This window comes from Cryptomeria japonica, chromosome 8 (assembly GCF_030272615.1).
Source record: "Cryptomeria japonica chromosome 8, Sugi_1.0, whole genome shotgun sequence".
NCBI classification, from domain to species: Eukaryota; Viridiplantae; Streptophyta; class Pinopsida; order Cupressales; family Cupressaceae; genus Cryptomeria; species Cryptomeria japonica.
In genome coordinates, this window is record NC_081412.1 from 719533847 (window position 1) to 719551540 (window position 17694).

General features: G+C 38.2%; 1 protein-coding gene across 2 annotated transcripts; it reads right to left on the bottom strand.

The window, feature by feature from the left end:
* Positions 1-1876: 1876 nt before the first annotated feature.
* Positions 1877-9428, bottom strand: LOC131074225 (SNF2 domain-containing protein CLASSY 4). Of its 2 annotated transcripts, none has more exons than XM_058010800.2 (5): positions 9124-9428; positions 5669-6963; positions 4913-5326; positions 4279-4440; positions 1877-4112 (listed from the first exon to the last, which is right to left on the bottom strand). In XM_058010800.2, the coding sequence occupies exons 2-5, from the start codon at positions 6866-6868 to the stop codon at positions 2094-2096; spliced, it is 3795 nt and encodes a 1264-aa protein (XP_057866783.1). In that variant the 5' UTR covers positions 6869-6963; positions 9124-9428; the 3' UTR covers positions 1877-2093. The 2 variants fall into 2 exon arrangements, with proteins under 2 accessions (XP_057866783.1, XP_057866784.1); XM_058010801.1 differs by lacking the exon at positions 9124-9428 and adding an exon at positions 8998-9099.
* Positions 9429-17694: the final 8266 nt, after the last annotated feature.

The window sequence follows — 17694 nt, forward strand, 5'->3', positions numbered from 1 at the left end:
AACCACTAACTATATTCTCACTCAGAGCCCACAATGTACAAATGCTGGAAATAAAATATTATTAAAAACTAACAAAAATGCCAATATTTGTAACAATATTCTTTATGAGTGGATTTTAGCATTTAATCCTTTTAAGGGACACAACTCATTGTCATTTATAGATGAAAGACTGAAGTCAATTTTGTCAATAGTATCATTAATAATACATATATGTTTTGGTTTTATTTTTTGGTATATAGATTGGAATGATTTGTAACCACCTCAATTACAAGCAACAAGCCTTCAATCAACAAAACATGATGGATAGAAGGCTTTCAAGAGTCTAATATGGCTCAAAATATTTGATTATATTTTCTGCTTGTGTTTGTGACAAACTAGGTGTTAGAAAAAATAAAACATGACAAAAAATTGATTCAGTTATGTACAAATTTGAAATATACCTAGACTCACTTGTGTCAAGACTCATCACTTGGTGTTGTACTATGCCTTGTCAATGATCACTCATGACAAGATTCACCACTTGATGTTGTATCAGGATTAAATAATTAAATAATGATTAGTTCACCTTTTTCATATTGTATCAAATTATCAATTTTTAATAAAATATTTATAAATTCAGCTATATACCTCTTGTCAAATTTATATAACATTCTGTATAAATTACAAATGACCAAACCATTGCACCTTCTTTTGGTGCAAGTGCTAATTTATAATGAACAATTTACTTTGATGATAGACTAAAAGAATATTCTTCACTTTATTAATTATAAAACTTGTCCTTTTAGTTGTCACTCTTATCCTATCCGAATACAATGTTTGTTTATAATCTTGTGTAATGATGCTTTTGTTCTTTCATTTTATATCAAATATCTTGATAATCATTGTATTTAATCTTTATAATAAAGTGTATGTGGAACACACAAAATCCTATTGATACAATGCTCTATGTGGTTTCACAAGAGTTCACATTGTCTTAACAAAGGCAATAGTCTATGCTTAAGCCTAGATGCCACATATGACACCAATGTCACAACCAATGGTCTTCAAAGTAAAATTTAAACTAGTCAAATTCCCAAATACACAACCAAAATCACCCACCAAAACTCACAGCACACACCTCAAACCAGAACACATCAACTAGTCTAATATGAAGCCTACCAAAAGAAAGAAAAATGAGAAGAAACTGAGTGATGCAAGATTGCTCAACCCCTAAGGATTCTTCTACGTCATAAACTCAAAGGTGGCGTCACTTAATACTGAAAGCAATTAAAATACAAAATAAATAAGCCGCAGGCACACTTTGTTGCATATCTGAAAGATTTAGCTCCAAGATAGCTCGAAGTAACAATTTGTTGCCAGTTCTGTAAGTACTAAAGAAATCCATCAGGTGTGCCAGTTTGCTTCATTGAACTAAAAATGCATGTTAACAATGCTAATATTTTAGTTCTTCATTGTTATCAAATTTAGACAATCGTTAGTTGTTCATTGTCATCAAGTTTAAACAATCATACATAATTTTTACAAGAAAAGGTGTCTTCTTAACCTTGAACAAGTTGACAGTATAGCAGAGCCAACCTTGGGTAGCTGATAAGCTAAGCACACGATACTTGCAGAGTATCCATAATGGAGCAGGAGCAAAAACTTGTTACAACGAACGCAGGGCATACAAATAGAAGTGTGTCTGCAGCTTAAAAGTCATTCCTCGTGTTTACAATCCTTCTAATTTAGCAATACTATGTTATTTTGACAAAATTCTTTAAGGATTTAATTACATTAGAATTATTTTTATTGCGAGGTTTTGGCATCTCATCTTAAGCCTTAAGAGGTTTGTTTACCTGCCTCTATTGGACAAGAACATTGCAATCAGAGCATGCTATTTCAAGGTAAAGAAACTACCCTTAAATTTCAAATTTTCATCTTGAAGATCTATAATACACTTTGGTGTCGGATTCGAGAATATTCAGAGTATTACAAATTGACTATTCATGTTGTGGAACAAAACCTGAACATGTCTCATATACTTGAGTGTATAAGACAAGGGCATATCATATCATCATATAATCCTTGTTTTCTTGTGGCAATATGGTCAATCATTAACCAACATAACTAAAGAATTTATCTTTTAAGTTATGGGACCCCTGGTAGCACTCTAACCTAGGGTCTCTCTTTCCTTTCAGATCACGGTGTTCAAAAATACTATGAAAAGTTTTTGCTTCCTTGTCTAATTCCAGAAGTTTATTGAGGATTTTGTCTTCACAGTGTATGGTCTGCGTGGTACCATTAATTTCTACATCTTCTCCCTTATCTGGAGAAACAAAAACTAATGTTGATAAGCAGTCTTTCCAGACTGTCCTTTGATACTTCTCTTCCTCCATTGTCCCTGATGTGATGAGACGATATATGTACACTTGCTTCTTTTGCCCCAGCCTGAATGCTCGACTAAGAGCTTGTTTAATTATGGCTGGGTTCCAAGCTATATCAAGGAAAACTACTCTCGAAGCCCCAGTCAAAGTAATGCCCTCAGAACATGTCTTAATAGATGCACACAAAATGCGAGCTTCCCCTTTTGGGTCATTGAATTGATCGATAATTGATTGCCGTTCGTCCAAAGGAACACTTCCATCCAGCTGAAAAATTTCCTTTCCTTTAATCCACGAAAAATGAGCCACAAAAATCTCAACTAGAAAAGCTAAAGGTGGGATGTTCTGACTGAACAGCAACACCTTTTCTTTCATCACTTGGGATAAGTTAACGAGGTCAAAAACAAATTTGGTTTTTACTCCTTCACAAGGATCTTTTCTTATGGCTTCCATTCTAGAAATATCAATACCAGAACAGAGCCTCTTGATACCAAAATCCCTACAGAGTGATGGATGGATGGACACGCACGACACCATAGTTTCAAATTCAAAATTGCTGGCTCTGTCACGATTGTTTGCTTCATTTATTTGATCTAAGACAGTCTGCTGTGTAGAAGATGCTCTCAAAATCACAGTGAAATCCTTTAATCCAGGAAGGCTGCTAAGAATCTTCCCATCATAACAATGAACAAAATCATCTGTCATTAACCTGAATTTTGCAAGAGTTTCATCAAATTCTTCTTTTCCACTCTCTTTTCCATTCTGAATTTTATTCCCAATTTCATCCATGAAGAACTTCCTCAGCTTGTACATCCTGCTGTTAGCCATCACTTGACCAGGTGTTGAAGATAGCTTCAAGTTTTTACCCAAGCAGCAATTGACAAAATCTGGCCTTACCAGATACAAAGTGTTGAAAAGCTCTCTGAAGTTATTCTGGAAAAGTGTTCCTGAGAGTATAATGCGTAGTTTTGAATTAAACTTTTTCAATGAATTCCATATATTTGATCTGCTATTTCGAGCTTGATGACCTTCATCAAAAACAAGCAGGCCTGGGCTCTCTAAAAGCAGTTTTCCAATAAGCTTAGCCTCTTCAGGTAGGTTAACATTTTTCTCACAAGTTAGGCATACAAAAAGATTGTAGCTAATAACAAGCACACTTTTTCTTCTATGCCACTCACGTAGCATTGCCAAACGCCTGTAGTTTAATAATTTTTTCCCCCTGATCTGGTTGCTCTTAGCCAGTTCTATAATCTCTTCATATTCACAGTTTGAATGAATTTCATTCCAAAATGTCTTTGATCTGTTTAGCAAAAAAACTGGTATGTCAATACTCCATTTCTTGAACTCTCTTTCCCAAGGGAAAAGCATGTTTTTAGGAGCAATGATCAAAGGCCTGCTTCTGGGAAACAGTTCAAGGTAGGTCTTTAGAAAACTTATAATGAGAAATGTTTTGCCTGTGCCTGGAGCATGAGAAATAACACAACCTCCCACCTCATCTGATGTAGGAAGTTTCATGTTTTCTGGAATCATACCTCCTCCAATATTTCTCCACAAAAATTCAAATGCATCTTGTTGGTGAGCATACATGTTTTCTTTTAAGCTTGGAATAAGATTCCACACAGAATTCTCTGGAGGACAAGGTTCAGGGAAAGTGTTTATACCATGGTCTTCAATGAACAAGTCTGGGGAACATGACAAGTCCACTCCATGAACATAATCCTTTCTGCTTTGATTTCTTCCAGTGTTAAGAATCTGCAAAATTGGACAAAATCACAAGCAAGGTTTCAAAATTTTATTACTTAAAGCTGTGCTTCCCTGGTTTATATAGTTTATTCATATATACAATATATTGGATATAATCTCTCTACTTATTCAATGAAAAAGCAGTTTGTCTTTCTTTTAAGTTCAGAATGCTTACCATTGACGGTAAAATGCTTTCTATTTCTTGTTTTACAAATTTGCAAATTTTGCAAATAATTCCGATCTCTTCATCTAAAACAAACATATGGTCTCCCGTGCAGTACATGTCATGTAAGTCCAATTTGGCTTCAGGAAAGTCCTCGGCGTTTTCACAGTTCATCTGATAATAAATTCACATGGAACATTAGTGTGCCAGTTAACTATTCATCACACATGTATGCATAGACATGAAGATCCAGATTGCGTCATTAGTCAGTTCAAACATAGACATGATAGGACTTCCAAACTTTTGTGATAATGAAGATAGCACCTGGTACAAAACAAAACAAAAAAAAATTGCTCTACGGAAGGCAAATCCTTGTCACAAAAAGATGGATTTTGAAAAATAACTCTAGATTTTGTAACAATGAAAAGTTCCAATTGGATTGATATCCGCAACAAAATTTATATGGCTAGCACCAAAAGATTTAATTGGTTTTCTTGAGTCAGACTCGTGTCTAATCACTAAGCCAGACTATTATAAAACTTAAAAGTGTGGGAATATTACATTGAAGTTATAGACTGAATTAGATTCTAATTAAAAAGATCATTGGAAATAAACATCAGACCTTAAGAACACTGAAATTACTTACCTTGCTGCCTGAATTAAGTGTTTTCCCATTTAAGGCCAGCTCCATGTCCTTCCACATTTCCTCCAAATCTCTGTCTTCCTGTGATTTCTTCTGGTTTTGAAAGATATTTTCAAATGCCAGAGGTATGTTTGCTTCTATCTTAATATCCAACAAGAGACACATGAAAGGTGATTTGGTTTCCTCGGCAACAACAGGTTTCCAACCTTTGCTACGTTTCTTTTGCCTTGTATCACCATTTATGTCACCTTTCCCATTTATGGACTCTTTAATTTCTGTAGAAACACATGAATTCTTACTAGCCTTTCTCAACTTTGCAACTCCTAGACTTGACTCCGATAACTTCTCCTCTGTACCTTGACCTTTCATACAATTTTCAATCTTGGGGCTCTTGCTTTCTTCCATTTCGATGCCATCCTGAACAGCATTCAAGATACAAATTGTGATACATTCATTGAATAGATTTCTAATCCACTGCAATGCTGCCTCTTCTAATAAAAAAAATTTAAAAAAATTGTGAATATATAACTGTGCTCACACAAAAAAAAATTGCCGCTAACAGAAGCTCATTAAATCCTCAGCAGCAGAGGTACATTGCCCCCTCTTTGCTAACAAATTTACTTTTAAAACATAGATCTATACATTTAGAAAATTAAGAACTTCTATAAGCCTGTTATGTCAGATTCTTCTTCACATGTTCATATACATTTATTATTTTTTTTAGCAAAAAGTTCCGGCTGGAAGTTAAATAAATATTACCTTTTTTTTTAAGGCCGAGTCCATTGCCTTCCACATCTCATCTAAATCACCATGTTTTGAAGGTGATTCTAATTGTTCTTCAGTATCCAACGCGAGGTCTTGAAATAGCAGGTCATTCTCCTCAAAAACTGGTGCTGACACTCTGCTATTTTTCTGATTTTTCAAATATTCTTTGACATTGCTTCCCTTTTTTTCTTTGGCAACCTTTTCCAACTTCATGTAAGAGTTGCAACCATAGTTGTGTTGATTCTCGCCAATATTTGCAATGCATTTTTTAGTGACTAACTCTTCTAAGCTTTCAATATCTGATGTATTTTTCTGTGTATTTAAGAATGGATCGGTCTCCAACTCTTCATCTTCTGAGTCTGAAATTTGAAGAGGCCTTCTTCTCCTTCTAGCTTCACTAGTTGTAAATTTTTCCATTCTGGATTTCTGAAAAAGCACGCCGGTCTTTGCATTTTCACAAAATAACTTTGTTATCTGCTTCTTCACCTCTACCTTTACCAATTTCTCAATATCACATGCAATATGGTTTGAATTATTATGATTTTTCAGGCAATCTTGAGACTTTTTGTTCATGTGCTTCATTCCACTTTCTGGAATCTTCAACTGTGGGTCAATTTCACAATTCCTAGCCTTATCTCTTTCAATTTTACTAGGCCTACCCCGTTTTCTTTTTCTTATAGGACTAACAGATCTCTCTATCTTGATTTCCTTATCTGCAGGCATTACAGGCTTTGCACTGTCACTTTCAATGTCAGGAAACTCAATAACGTCTCCTTTTTGATCCTTTAGCCAATCTCGGGACTTTTTGTTAATGTGCTCAATCCCACTTTCTGAAACACTTGACTGCAGGTCTCCTTCACAATTCGTAGCCCTATCTTTTTCACATTTCCTAGGCCTACCTGGTTTTCTTCGTTCCTTAACTTCGGGCGTTACAGGTTTCACAATATTGTTTTCAATGTCATGAAAATCCTTAAAGTCTGCTTCTTGTTTCACAAGCACAGTTTTGTAACTCTGTTGACATATTTTCTGAGCTGTCTTAAAGTCAACTTCAGACATTACGGGCTTCTCACTATCGCTTTCATTGTCATGAACCTCGATAACATCTACTTGTTTCACGGGTTCACTTTTGTAACACTGTTGCCAAATTGCTTTCTGAGCTGACCTTGTTCTCCTGGCTATATGTGCATAATCCATTCTAGGGTCATAAAGCAAAAAACCTTTGCTATGCCCCTAAGCAGACTTTCTAATTGCGATTCTCATTCCAGTAGGTTTCAGTATCCTGTCTTAATCTGTAAACAAATCCAAAAAACGAAATCAGATTTGCATTTAGTGTTTGGAATAACTATGAAAATCTTTTTGAAAATTGATATCCAACACCACTAATATCAGCATTACAAATTAAACAAACAGAGAGACGAAAAAAACTATCTTCCAACATTGGGTGCCTGAAACCCATTTTACATATGATGCCAGTAATGTCCAACACTTACCCAAAACAAAGAACTTCATCTTGGATGCTTAGATCATTCGTGCAAATTACATTTAAAAATTTCTAGCATTGAGCAACTCATACCACTAAGCAAAAACCTCCATTTAAAATCAGACAAAACTAATATCGGCACTGCAAAATAATTAAATTGAAAGGGAAGAAAACCAGAATTTCCCATATTGGGCACTAAATGCACAATTCACATCCAAAGTAATTGATTAAGACCATTTCCCTATAAAAATCAATTCCCCACATTGGTTGATTGACAGCAATCATGTAAACTGCATGAAAAATGCCTTTCTCGCGTTAAGCGACCAATAGCATAAATCAAACATCTCCATGAAAATGCCTTCTACCATTGAGCATTTAAGACCATTCTTAATACAGCTGAAATGAAATCACCAATGCCATTCATAATAAACTCCATAAAAAAATACATTCAGATATAGGACATCTAATGCAATTCAAGTAAAATATTCCATGGCATAGATTATATATAACTGATTGTGTCACAACTGTATTGCAATGACTTCAGGAATTGAACGTATAAACCTATGTGCATGAAAGTAACTTATAAAATTGAAAAACATAATGACCCAAGTGCCTTAGAAGAATACCCAATCATGACATCAATATCACAGAAATACGTGAAATCACAATTGATCTCATGTTAAACTTTATAATAAAATAATGCATTCTGTCATTGAACATCAAGTATCATTCATGTAAGATATCCCATGATATTGGGTGCTTAAAAACTGCATTGCAATAGCTTTCAGGCATTGAACCACTAAACCTACAATGAAACTCGCATTTTTGCAATCCCAGAAACCCAATCTTAATACTATAACAACTGAATGAAATGCCTGATGGGTACCTTATGAAATTATCCAATCCTAATGGTATGACAAGTGAATAACATACTAGCAACTACACTCTAGGGCATATCAAATGCATGAAATACCCAAAAGTATCTGATGTAACAAATGCTTGAAATACCCAAAAGTATCTGTTCTAACAAATGCATGAAATACCCATAAGAACAAACTAAAAACAGCCAACCCTATTACTGTGACAAATAAATGAAATTTCCAAACGTATATTATGTGACTACCCAATACTGAGAAGAGCTTGAATATCCAGTTTTATTGGTATTACAGTTAAAAGAGATACCCACAAGTACATTTTAAAGATCATTTCTATCTTAAAGGCATGAGAAAACAATACACCCAAGTAGATTCCAAGAACGCCCAATTATAATGCCATGGAAAGTGATGAAATTCCCACAAGTGGTTTCTGAAAATATCCAATCCTAACTGTTAAACGAATGAAATATCCACAAATACATTCTGAGAGCACCCAACCTAATGCTACAAAACTATATGTACCGAATACACAGAAGAAGATCCCGCGGACTGTCAATCCTCATGCTACGACGAATGAATGAAATCCACACAAACACCTCCTTAAAAATATACTAATGCTATGACAAATGCATGAAATGCCCATAGGTGTGTTAAACAAAATAATCCAATACTAACACCAAGGAAAATGCATAAAATGCCCAAAAGGGCATTCTGAAAGTATAAAAATACTAATGAAGAAGAAAATATGAAATGCCCATGAGTAACTTCGAGAAATATCAATCCTTGTGCTACATAAAATGCATGCAAACCCTCTATAACTGCATTCTCAGAACCACAGTTCCCAATAACATGACAGCTTTTTCATGATCCAGCTCTCACAGTACCTATGAAAAATGATTGGAAGTCCCTCAAGTACATTTCGAGAACACTCAATATAAACATACAGGACACAAGTAAGAAAAACCCACAAGCACATTCTGAAATTGGCCGATCCTGATGCTATGACAAAAGCATGAAACGCCCACAAAGGGAATATTTAATCCAACTTCTATCGCATATACACGAAATAACGGATTCTGCATGGAGTTTCATACCTTGCCACTTGACTTCGACAAAATTCTCTCTATAACAAACCCAACATTCCTCCTTATTTCTCTGTCCATGTGTTCGAGCTTAAATGATCACCATAGCTGCTGGATTTTCTTTCCCGATAACTGTTGAAAAGGGTTAAAAAATAACAAATAGACACACCAAATGCCTTGAAATGATTGCATGCTTTTAATCAATGCAGAAGCCACTCCGGCAGATTATGAAAGGCCTAGAAATATAACGAAGATAAAGATGAAAAACAGTGTGGGAATGACCGCCCCCACGACAGCCCCCGGCTGAGGTGGATCGTGTGACAATGATTTAAGATGAAAATATTAACCATGACAATGATGATGGTTGTCCATTAAGAATCTATTGGTCTGGGGTCTCATGGGGTCCCATTAAAAATAAATAAAAAATTGTGTTGGGATTATATTTTGAAAATTTAAAAAAAATAGAATCTTTTAAAAAAAAAGAAGTTCCTGTTTTTTAGGGTTGTAAATTTGAGCTGCGTAAATTTGAGCTGGGTGAAAAAGGGGAGGCTAGAAATTGCACTATCAGCTTAGGGATGTTATTCACTCGCCAAAAACAGTCTAAATTTAATTTCTATAAAAAAAATAGTTTAATTTATTTTAGTATTTTATATAATATAAATATTAAATCTATCTTTAAGCAGATGAAGCAGAATTATTGATTGTAAATAAGATAATATTTAATATAAATTATTTTCTATTTATATTTTTATTCTATTTAAATGGATTTATGATAGCTCAAATTTGGATAATAGTAAATTTTGTTATTATGATATTTATCTATAGGTTTACATTAATAAAAAAAAAATTAAATGATTAAAAATTAAAAAAATATGTTTAAATATAATTAATTAGAAAAAAAATGTGTACAAAGAAAAATCTACTATTTTTTGCTTTTAATAATAATATCTTTTAATGGTATTTGTTTTTATTTGAATATTCCATTTTTATTTTTGAAGTTTCAAAAGTGGAAAAGACAAAAATGTTAAAAAAAGAAAGAATTAGCTTTTTTTTTCTACTTTTTTAAATGATTAATCTAAAAATCTTATGTTTAATTATTTATAGTTTTTTATGAAATTACAAATAATAATTCAGAATTATTTAAGTTCATTTAATTTATAGTTATTACTTATTTGTCTTATTAAAATTTTAATTATTGTAGAATACTTATTTTTTGAATTAGAAATCTATCTTTTATTTCGGCATACCCTATGTGAAGTTTTCAACTTCCTTATTGAAATCAATGGTTTGAAGTTGAGAAGAAGGATGCAAGATGATTGAATTGATCTCAATCCTAGGTTTACATTAATATTATTATTTTTTAAATGATTAAAAACTAAAAAAATATATTTTAATATGATTAATTAGAAAAAGAATGTGTACAAAAGAAAAATCTACTATGTTTTGCTTTTAATAATAATATATTTTAATGGTATTTACTTTTACTGGAATATTCTATATTTTTTTGAAGTTTCAAAAGTGGAAAATACAAAAATATTAAAAAAGAAAGAATTGGCTTTTTTTTTCTATTTTTTTATGATTAATTTTTCATTAAGTGAAAATCTAATTTTAATTATTTATATTTTTTAATGAAATTATAAATGATAATTCAGAATTATTAGAGTTCATTTAATTTATAGTTATTACTTATTTGTCTTATTAAAATTTTAATTATTGTAGAATACTTATTTTTTAAATTAGAAATCTATCTTTTATTTCTATCTTCTTTTGATAAGAATTATCTCTTTATAACTACCTCTCTCTCCCCTTCTCTTCTTGTATATATCTATCTCTCGCTCCTCTTCCAATTTATGCCTATCTCTTCCTCTATCTCCCTATATTTCTCTCCCTCTCCCTTCATATTTATTTGTCTAGCTCTAGTTCTCTCTATATATCTATGTATCAATATTTTTATTTCTCTCTGTTTCTCCCTCTCTCTATGTCTCCTTGTATCTCTATATCTCTATATCTCTATCACTCTATCTCACCATCTATATATCTCTTTATATCCCCATATTTATATCTTTTTATCTCACTCTACATCTCTTTATCTCTCTATCTATTTTATCCTTTTCCTCTCTCACTCTATCTACCTTTCTACCACTATCTTTCTCTCCCCCCTCTATTTATATACATATATCCCTCTATATATCCATCTCTCTCTCCCTCTTTGTCTCTCCTAATCCCTCATTTTAATTTTTTTTTTGAATAAAAGGGGTAAAAACTTTATTGAAGATCAAACCAAAAAATTACAAGGAGGACCAAAGCCCCAAGGTCCTTCAAAAAAGAACCCTAGGCCCAGACCAAGCTCAGTCAACATCACAATTCTCCATGCCCTTAGCAAGAATCTTCTGCAAGACTTGACAATAATCCGGGGAGAGATGTTCCCATCCTTCAAGCTTCCAATCACTATCATGTTCTGAGGCCCACTTAGCCAAACAATCTGTTGCTCTATTCCATTCCCGGGGAATGTGTATGAAGGACACCTGCTCCATTAAAGAACTAATCTGAAGGATCTGATGCACAATCCCTGCCAGCTGCCAATGAGTCCCACTCATCTTCTTCTCAGTCGACAAATTAACAATAATTTGTGAATCCGACTCACAGATAACCTTCCTACAACCCAACTCCCAGGCCCGCTCCAGGGCATAGAGGATAGCAAGACCCTCCATAAAATTATTGGATTGCCTCCCTTTATGCACCAAAAAGAGGAAGACCGCCTCTCCCATACAGTTCCGACCTATCCCACCCACCCCAGCTGGGCCTGGGTTACCCTTGGAGGAGCCATCAGTGTTAATCTTAATAATCTCATCCTGAGGGGGGCTCCACTTCCAACCCTTTGGACCTTCTTCCTAGCACATCTACCTCTTCTGACACAAGCAGAGGCAGGAGACAGCTCATGCCAGCCCAACCTGCTCACAATGTCTGCCTCATCTCTGTTCAAAGGAAGATTAACCTCACACTTCGCTTCCACCGTCTCCCGAATCATAACCATGGTTCTATTCCATACTTGCTGCATTAATAGTCTGGCCTCACGAAAGATCCTTCTATTCCTCTCAAGCCAAATCTGCTAGAGTATGAAGATGGGCCCAATATACCAGACCATCTGGAGGAAGGAGGACAGAATAGGTGGTCTACCCAAACTGCTCCAAAATTCCACCAGAGAGTCAGCACGGACACACGGAGACTTCCACACCCCCCACCAGTAGTGCCAAATAAGCATAGAGAAGGGACATTTGAAGAATAGATGTGAGGAATCTTCTTCCCCGTTACCACACAAAGCACAAATAGAAGGCCCCAAGAATCCCCTCTTGCGAATATTATCCCAAGTTAGACATATATTCAAAGCCAGAGTCCAAGCAAAGCAATTGCACTTTGGCCAAGAGAAACTATTCCAAGCTTGTTTCCACCAATGCACCTCTCTACCCTCCAAACTTTTGTTCAAAAGAACCCAGTAACCACTAGCAACAGTAAAGATGCCTTTAGGATTCGGAGACCAGGCAAGTCCATCCCTACCCTTGAGAGCACTACAGTGTCTACTCGCCAGAATGCCTTGCAGCTCAGCACACTCTTCCTCCATCCCAACCACCGGCCACTCACTAGGAGCCTTCCACCTCTCCATCTCCAACCGCCCACACCAGTAAACCACCTTGAAGTCACTCACCCTTGACCACCCTACCTCCAGGAATCTTTGGCTAAGGTTCCCAAGATTGGGGAACTACACAAGGATGGGGGGGTACCCATCCCAGGAGTCGTTCCAAAAAAGGACCTCCTCCCCCCTCCTCCAGATCCAAAAGAGTCCCTATGAGAGATGCCCCCTTCTTGAGAGTATACCAAATAGTTGAGCCTTTTCCCTCAAGCGGATATCTTGGAACCTCCTGAACTGGGATCCTCTACATATATTTGAAAGCCAAAAGCTTAGCCCACCCACGATCCTGCTCGACGCACCACCTCCAATACAGTTTAGCCGCCAGAGCCTCCCTGAATAAAATAGCCTGTCGTAAACTAAGCCCTCCCGACTGTTTCGGGCTACACACCAGGTCCCAATTAACCAAACTCCATTTGGAGGAGGATAGATTGCATGCCCATAAGAATTTCCTTGCCAAAGAGTCCAATCCCTTCAAGAACCACATAGGAGCCACTTGAAGCATACAACGACAAATCGGAAGAGCCTGAACCACCGACTGAATCAGTTGCACCCTCCCAATGAAAGATAACCATCTGTGCGTCCAATGTTCCACCTTTGAGCGAAATTTATCCAAGATACCCTGCCATGACTCCCGAGGAGGATTACTAGGAGAGATAGGAATACCCAAATTAGTCATGGGAAGAGTACCCACTTGGAACCTCAAGATAAGAGCAATCCTCCTTTGAATAGCTCTAGGAGTGTTGAAGAAAAGAATAGAAGACTTATCTTCATTGATCAACTGACCCGAGGCCGCTAGATAGACATCCAAAACCTTTCGCAGATTAGTAGCTTCTCTGATCTGAGCTAGACCCATCAGGGCCGTGTCATCAACAAACTGCAAATGGGACTGAGGCTGCAGATCATTACCCCAACTCTAGCCCTGAATACTACCCAAACCCACATTATGCTTGATCAGCCTCCCCAGACCCTCAGCTAGGAGAATGAATAAGGGGAGATGGGGTCCCCCTAGCGAAGTCCCCCAGTCGCACCAAATAGCTCTGTGTGATCACCATTAATAAGCATTGAGAAAGAGGTGGACATGACACAGCTCATAACCCATTGGCTCCATTCCTCAGCAAAGCCAAAAGACCTGAGGATCTTCAGAAGGAAGGACCAGCGAACTCTATTGTAAGCCTTAGCCATATCCAACTTCATAAACATAGCTTTTTCCTTGGAGGATGCCATAGAGTGGATGGTCTCCATAGCAATGACCACACCATCCAAAATTTGACACCCTTCCACAAACCCACTTTGTTCCTCTGAGATAATAGCCCCCAGACACTTCTTCAGCCTCTCTGTAATCAACTTAGAAATGATCTTGTATATCACATTGCAAAGAGATATAGGGCGGAATTGGCCTAACCTGTCAGCTCCATCACACTTAGGGATTAGTGCAATAAAGGTCGCATTCAAGGCCCAAAGCATCTGTTTGTTCCTTTGGGACTCTTGGACTACTTCGAGTAAGTCCAATTTGATGATATCCTAGAACTCTTGAAAGAATTCAACCGAAAACCCATCCGGTCCTGGAGCTTTTTCTTTCCTCATGTGAAAAACAATCCGCTCAATTTCTTCCAACAAAATAGGGCACATAAGCTGCTCATTCATCTCCCTAGACACAAGAGGAGGAATGCAAGCGAGGACCTGGTTCTCCTCCACCAATTCCCCCTGACAATCCTCACTGAAGAGGGATCGAAAATACTGAAGAGCCTCCCTAGAAATCTCCTGCAAGGATAATAACATCTCACCTCTATCATTGACTAGAGCAGAAATGGAGTTCCCATGGCGTCTCACCTTCACAGAGTTGAAAAAGAAAGCAGTGTTCTTATCACCCGCTTGAAGCCATTCAATGCGAGCTCTCTGTTTAAATTAAATTTCTTCCCTGAGTTCCCATTCCTCTAAATCCTTGAGAGCCCTGTCCTCCTCCTTAAGCAAGGCTTTAGACAAGCCTTACTCTCTAATTTCGCTGGTGATGCCATTTAACACTGTTTGGGCATCTTTCTTAGCATGAAAAATGTTCCCGAAACCCTGCCTATTCCATTGTTTTAGCTAAAACTTAACAAACTACAGCTGCTTGGCAAAAGTAAACATGGCAGTGCCAAAGGCCAACCTCCCCTTCCTCCACCACTGCTCAACTAGAACGTGTAGAGCGGGATCCCGAAGTCACATAAGTTGGAATTTGAAGGAAGGAGAGCGAGCGACCCTGGTCGAAGAAGAGACCAGCTTGATAGGCCAATGGTTAGACCCTCTCCAATCAAGAATCTCAGAACTTGTGGACCACCCCCCACCAACCCAAGGACTGGAAACCAGGAATCTGTCTAGCCTTTCAGCAATCCCAAACTCCCCCACTCTCCTATTGTTCCAAGTGAACATACCATTGTTGGGCTTAATGTCAACCGGATGCAGGGAAGATATATTATCCCGAAAGAGATAAGAAGAGGGGTCCAGTCGCATGACTCCCCCCTTCTTCTCACTCAACTCAATGATAGCATTAAAATCTCCCGCCATAATCCAAGGATGAAGAGGGGCCAACCTTCGCATACAAGAAATATGAGACCAAAGGTTTTGCTTGCCCATAAAATCAGTGGGAGCATAGATATTAGTAAACAAGATATGGTCTCCAGTCTCAAGACTCGAGGCAACCCCGAATAACGACGATCTGGAAGCCACCCACCAGACAGGGCGAATCTTTGAAGGATTCCACAAACATGCCACTCCCCCCGATGACCCGGCAACTCCAATACACTGACACTCGCCTCGCCCCCATAGCTTCGACACCAGCCCCATCATACTCTCCACCGAAAGTTTAGTTTCTTGTAAAAACAAGACATAAGGTGAATGATTCCTAATCAAATCTCGAACAACTTTTTGTCTAGGGCCGCTATTCAAGCCCCTCACATTCCATGAAAGCACAATCATTTAGGAGGATTGGAAAAGTGAGAATCCAAAGTCTTTACTGACCCCGACTCAACCAAATTCTCTCCCATCAATTTGATTTTATCCAAATCCTTCTTTTTGTCGGCCTTTGAGATTTTCTCTGAAGCACTCTTCTTAATATCTTTTTGATGAAGACCCAAGTGAGCCGAAGACTTTTGAGTTTTAGCTCCAGCCGGTTCCACTTTCAGAGCTATCGGGGAGCTCTCCCCCCCCCCACCAAATTCACCTTTGAAACAGGAGTGAGACCCACCTCAGCCCCTGTAATCTGCTCCATCTCCATTAGATGGCTTCCAGTCACTAGCAAGGCCTGGGTAAAATCCTCCATAACTCTTTCTGGACCCCCCCTGAAGCACCTTGGTCCAACGGGGTTAACCTCGGATTCACTTCCTGTTGACTGAGGTCGTCCAATGCTTCGAATCTGTTGAAGGTATCCTCCTCTTGTCTCTCCTGAAGGGACCTCTTCTGGCCACGATTTCTGTTCCTTGTCTTAACTGGAGCAAAACCATCAGCACCCACAACCTCGACCGATATAGCAGCTTTTCCTTTATCAACCCTATCTTGGCTCTGGGTCGGTTGTTGAGGCTAGCGCACCACTGCTTTATATCTAGGGCACTTACGTTGTAAATAGCCATACTCATGGCACAGACGACAACGGAAAGGTAAGGTCTCATAATCTAACTGTTGAACCCAAGAGTAAGAACCGGCACACATATCTATAGCATCTAGTAAAGGTTTACTAAGATCAATTTCAACACAGATGCGTGCAAAGGTCATTACCTTTCTCCCTAGGGTTTGCGATGAGGATCCCACTGGTTTCCCAAGTAGTGCAGCCAGCATCCGTAACACCTCCTCCCGATAGCACTCCACTGGAAATCGTGGCAAGCGAACCCACACAGGAACCCTGTTTGGGAGCTCCTCCGAAGGGCTAAACCCTGCATGCCAAGGTTTGATAAACAACCCCACCTGGTTGTAAAAATAAGGGCCTCCTTCAAAGACCCTATTGCGATCCTCCATACAGTTGAAAGTAACCATGAAATAGTTGTTCGCCAGCAACATAATCTCCATTTCCCCATCCGGTGCCCAAGTCCTCTGCGCCCAGTTTTCCAAGAACTGCAAGGAGACCCTCATTCCCAGAAATTTGTAGTAAAGCAAGTGTTTTGAAAACTACTCAACATCTTCAACAATCATCTCAAGGGAAATAACCAGCTTCAGCCTTTCACTACATCTCTCAAGACACCCATTAATCTTCATGAGGCGAGAACTACCAGCACTTCCAGACCCCGGTTATGAGGTGATAAGATTATTGGAAAATGTCTTCATATTCTAAAGTGGGGGTTTTGAACCCACCACAACACGGAAGTCCATGGCTGGGGCCCCCTGTGAGGCCTCACCACCAAAGCCCGACATCAGATCGCAAAAAGAGTTAAAAGGCGACAGAAAATAGCCAAAAACCAAACCCGAAGAGCCACTCAAGAAAGTGCAGCCCCCAAGATGCAACCCCTACCAAGCTTCTCCCCCAATGATACCAAACGAGCCCCCCAACCCCATGAGAGACCCACGGGGTACCCACTGCCCGCAACAATCCAACACCCAACACCCCCGCAGCCCAAAACTCCCCCCACCGACCAACAAAGAAGCCTCTCCTCCCCAAGCCACACCCCCCCACCGCTCTCCCCTGACACCCTTCCCTACCCTCCCCCTCTACACCAGCTGTAGCTGCGTGCACAAGCTAGGGCTTCAAAACCCTAGCTCGGTCGTTCGCTCCTCCCTACACGCGAGCCATCCCCGAAAAATCCCTCATTTTAATTTTAAATCTCTATATTCATACCTATTTTCCTCTTTATATCCATCGTTCCATATTTCTTCTTTTCATCTATCCATGAATCTCTCTCTCTCTCTCTCTCACACACACACACACACAC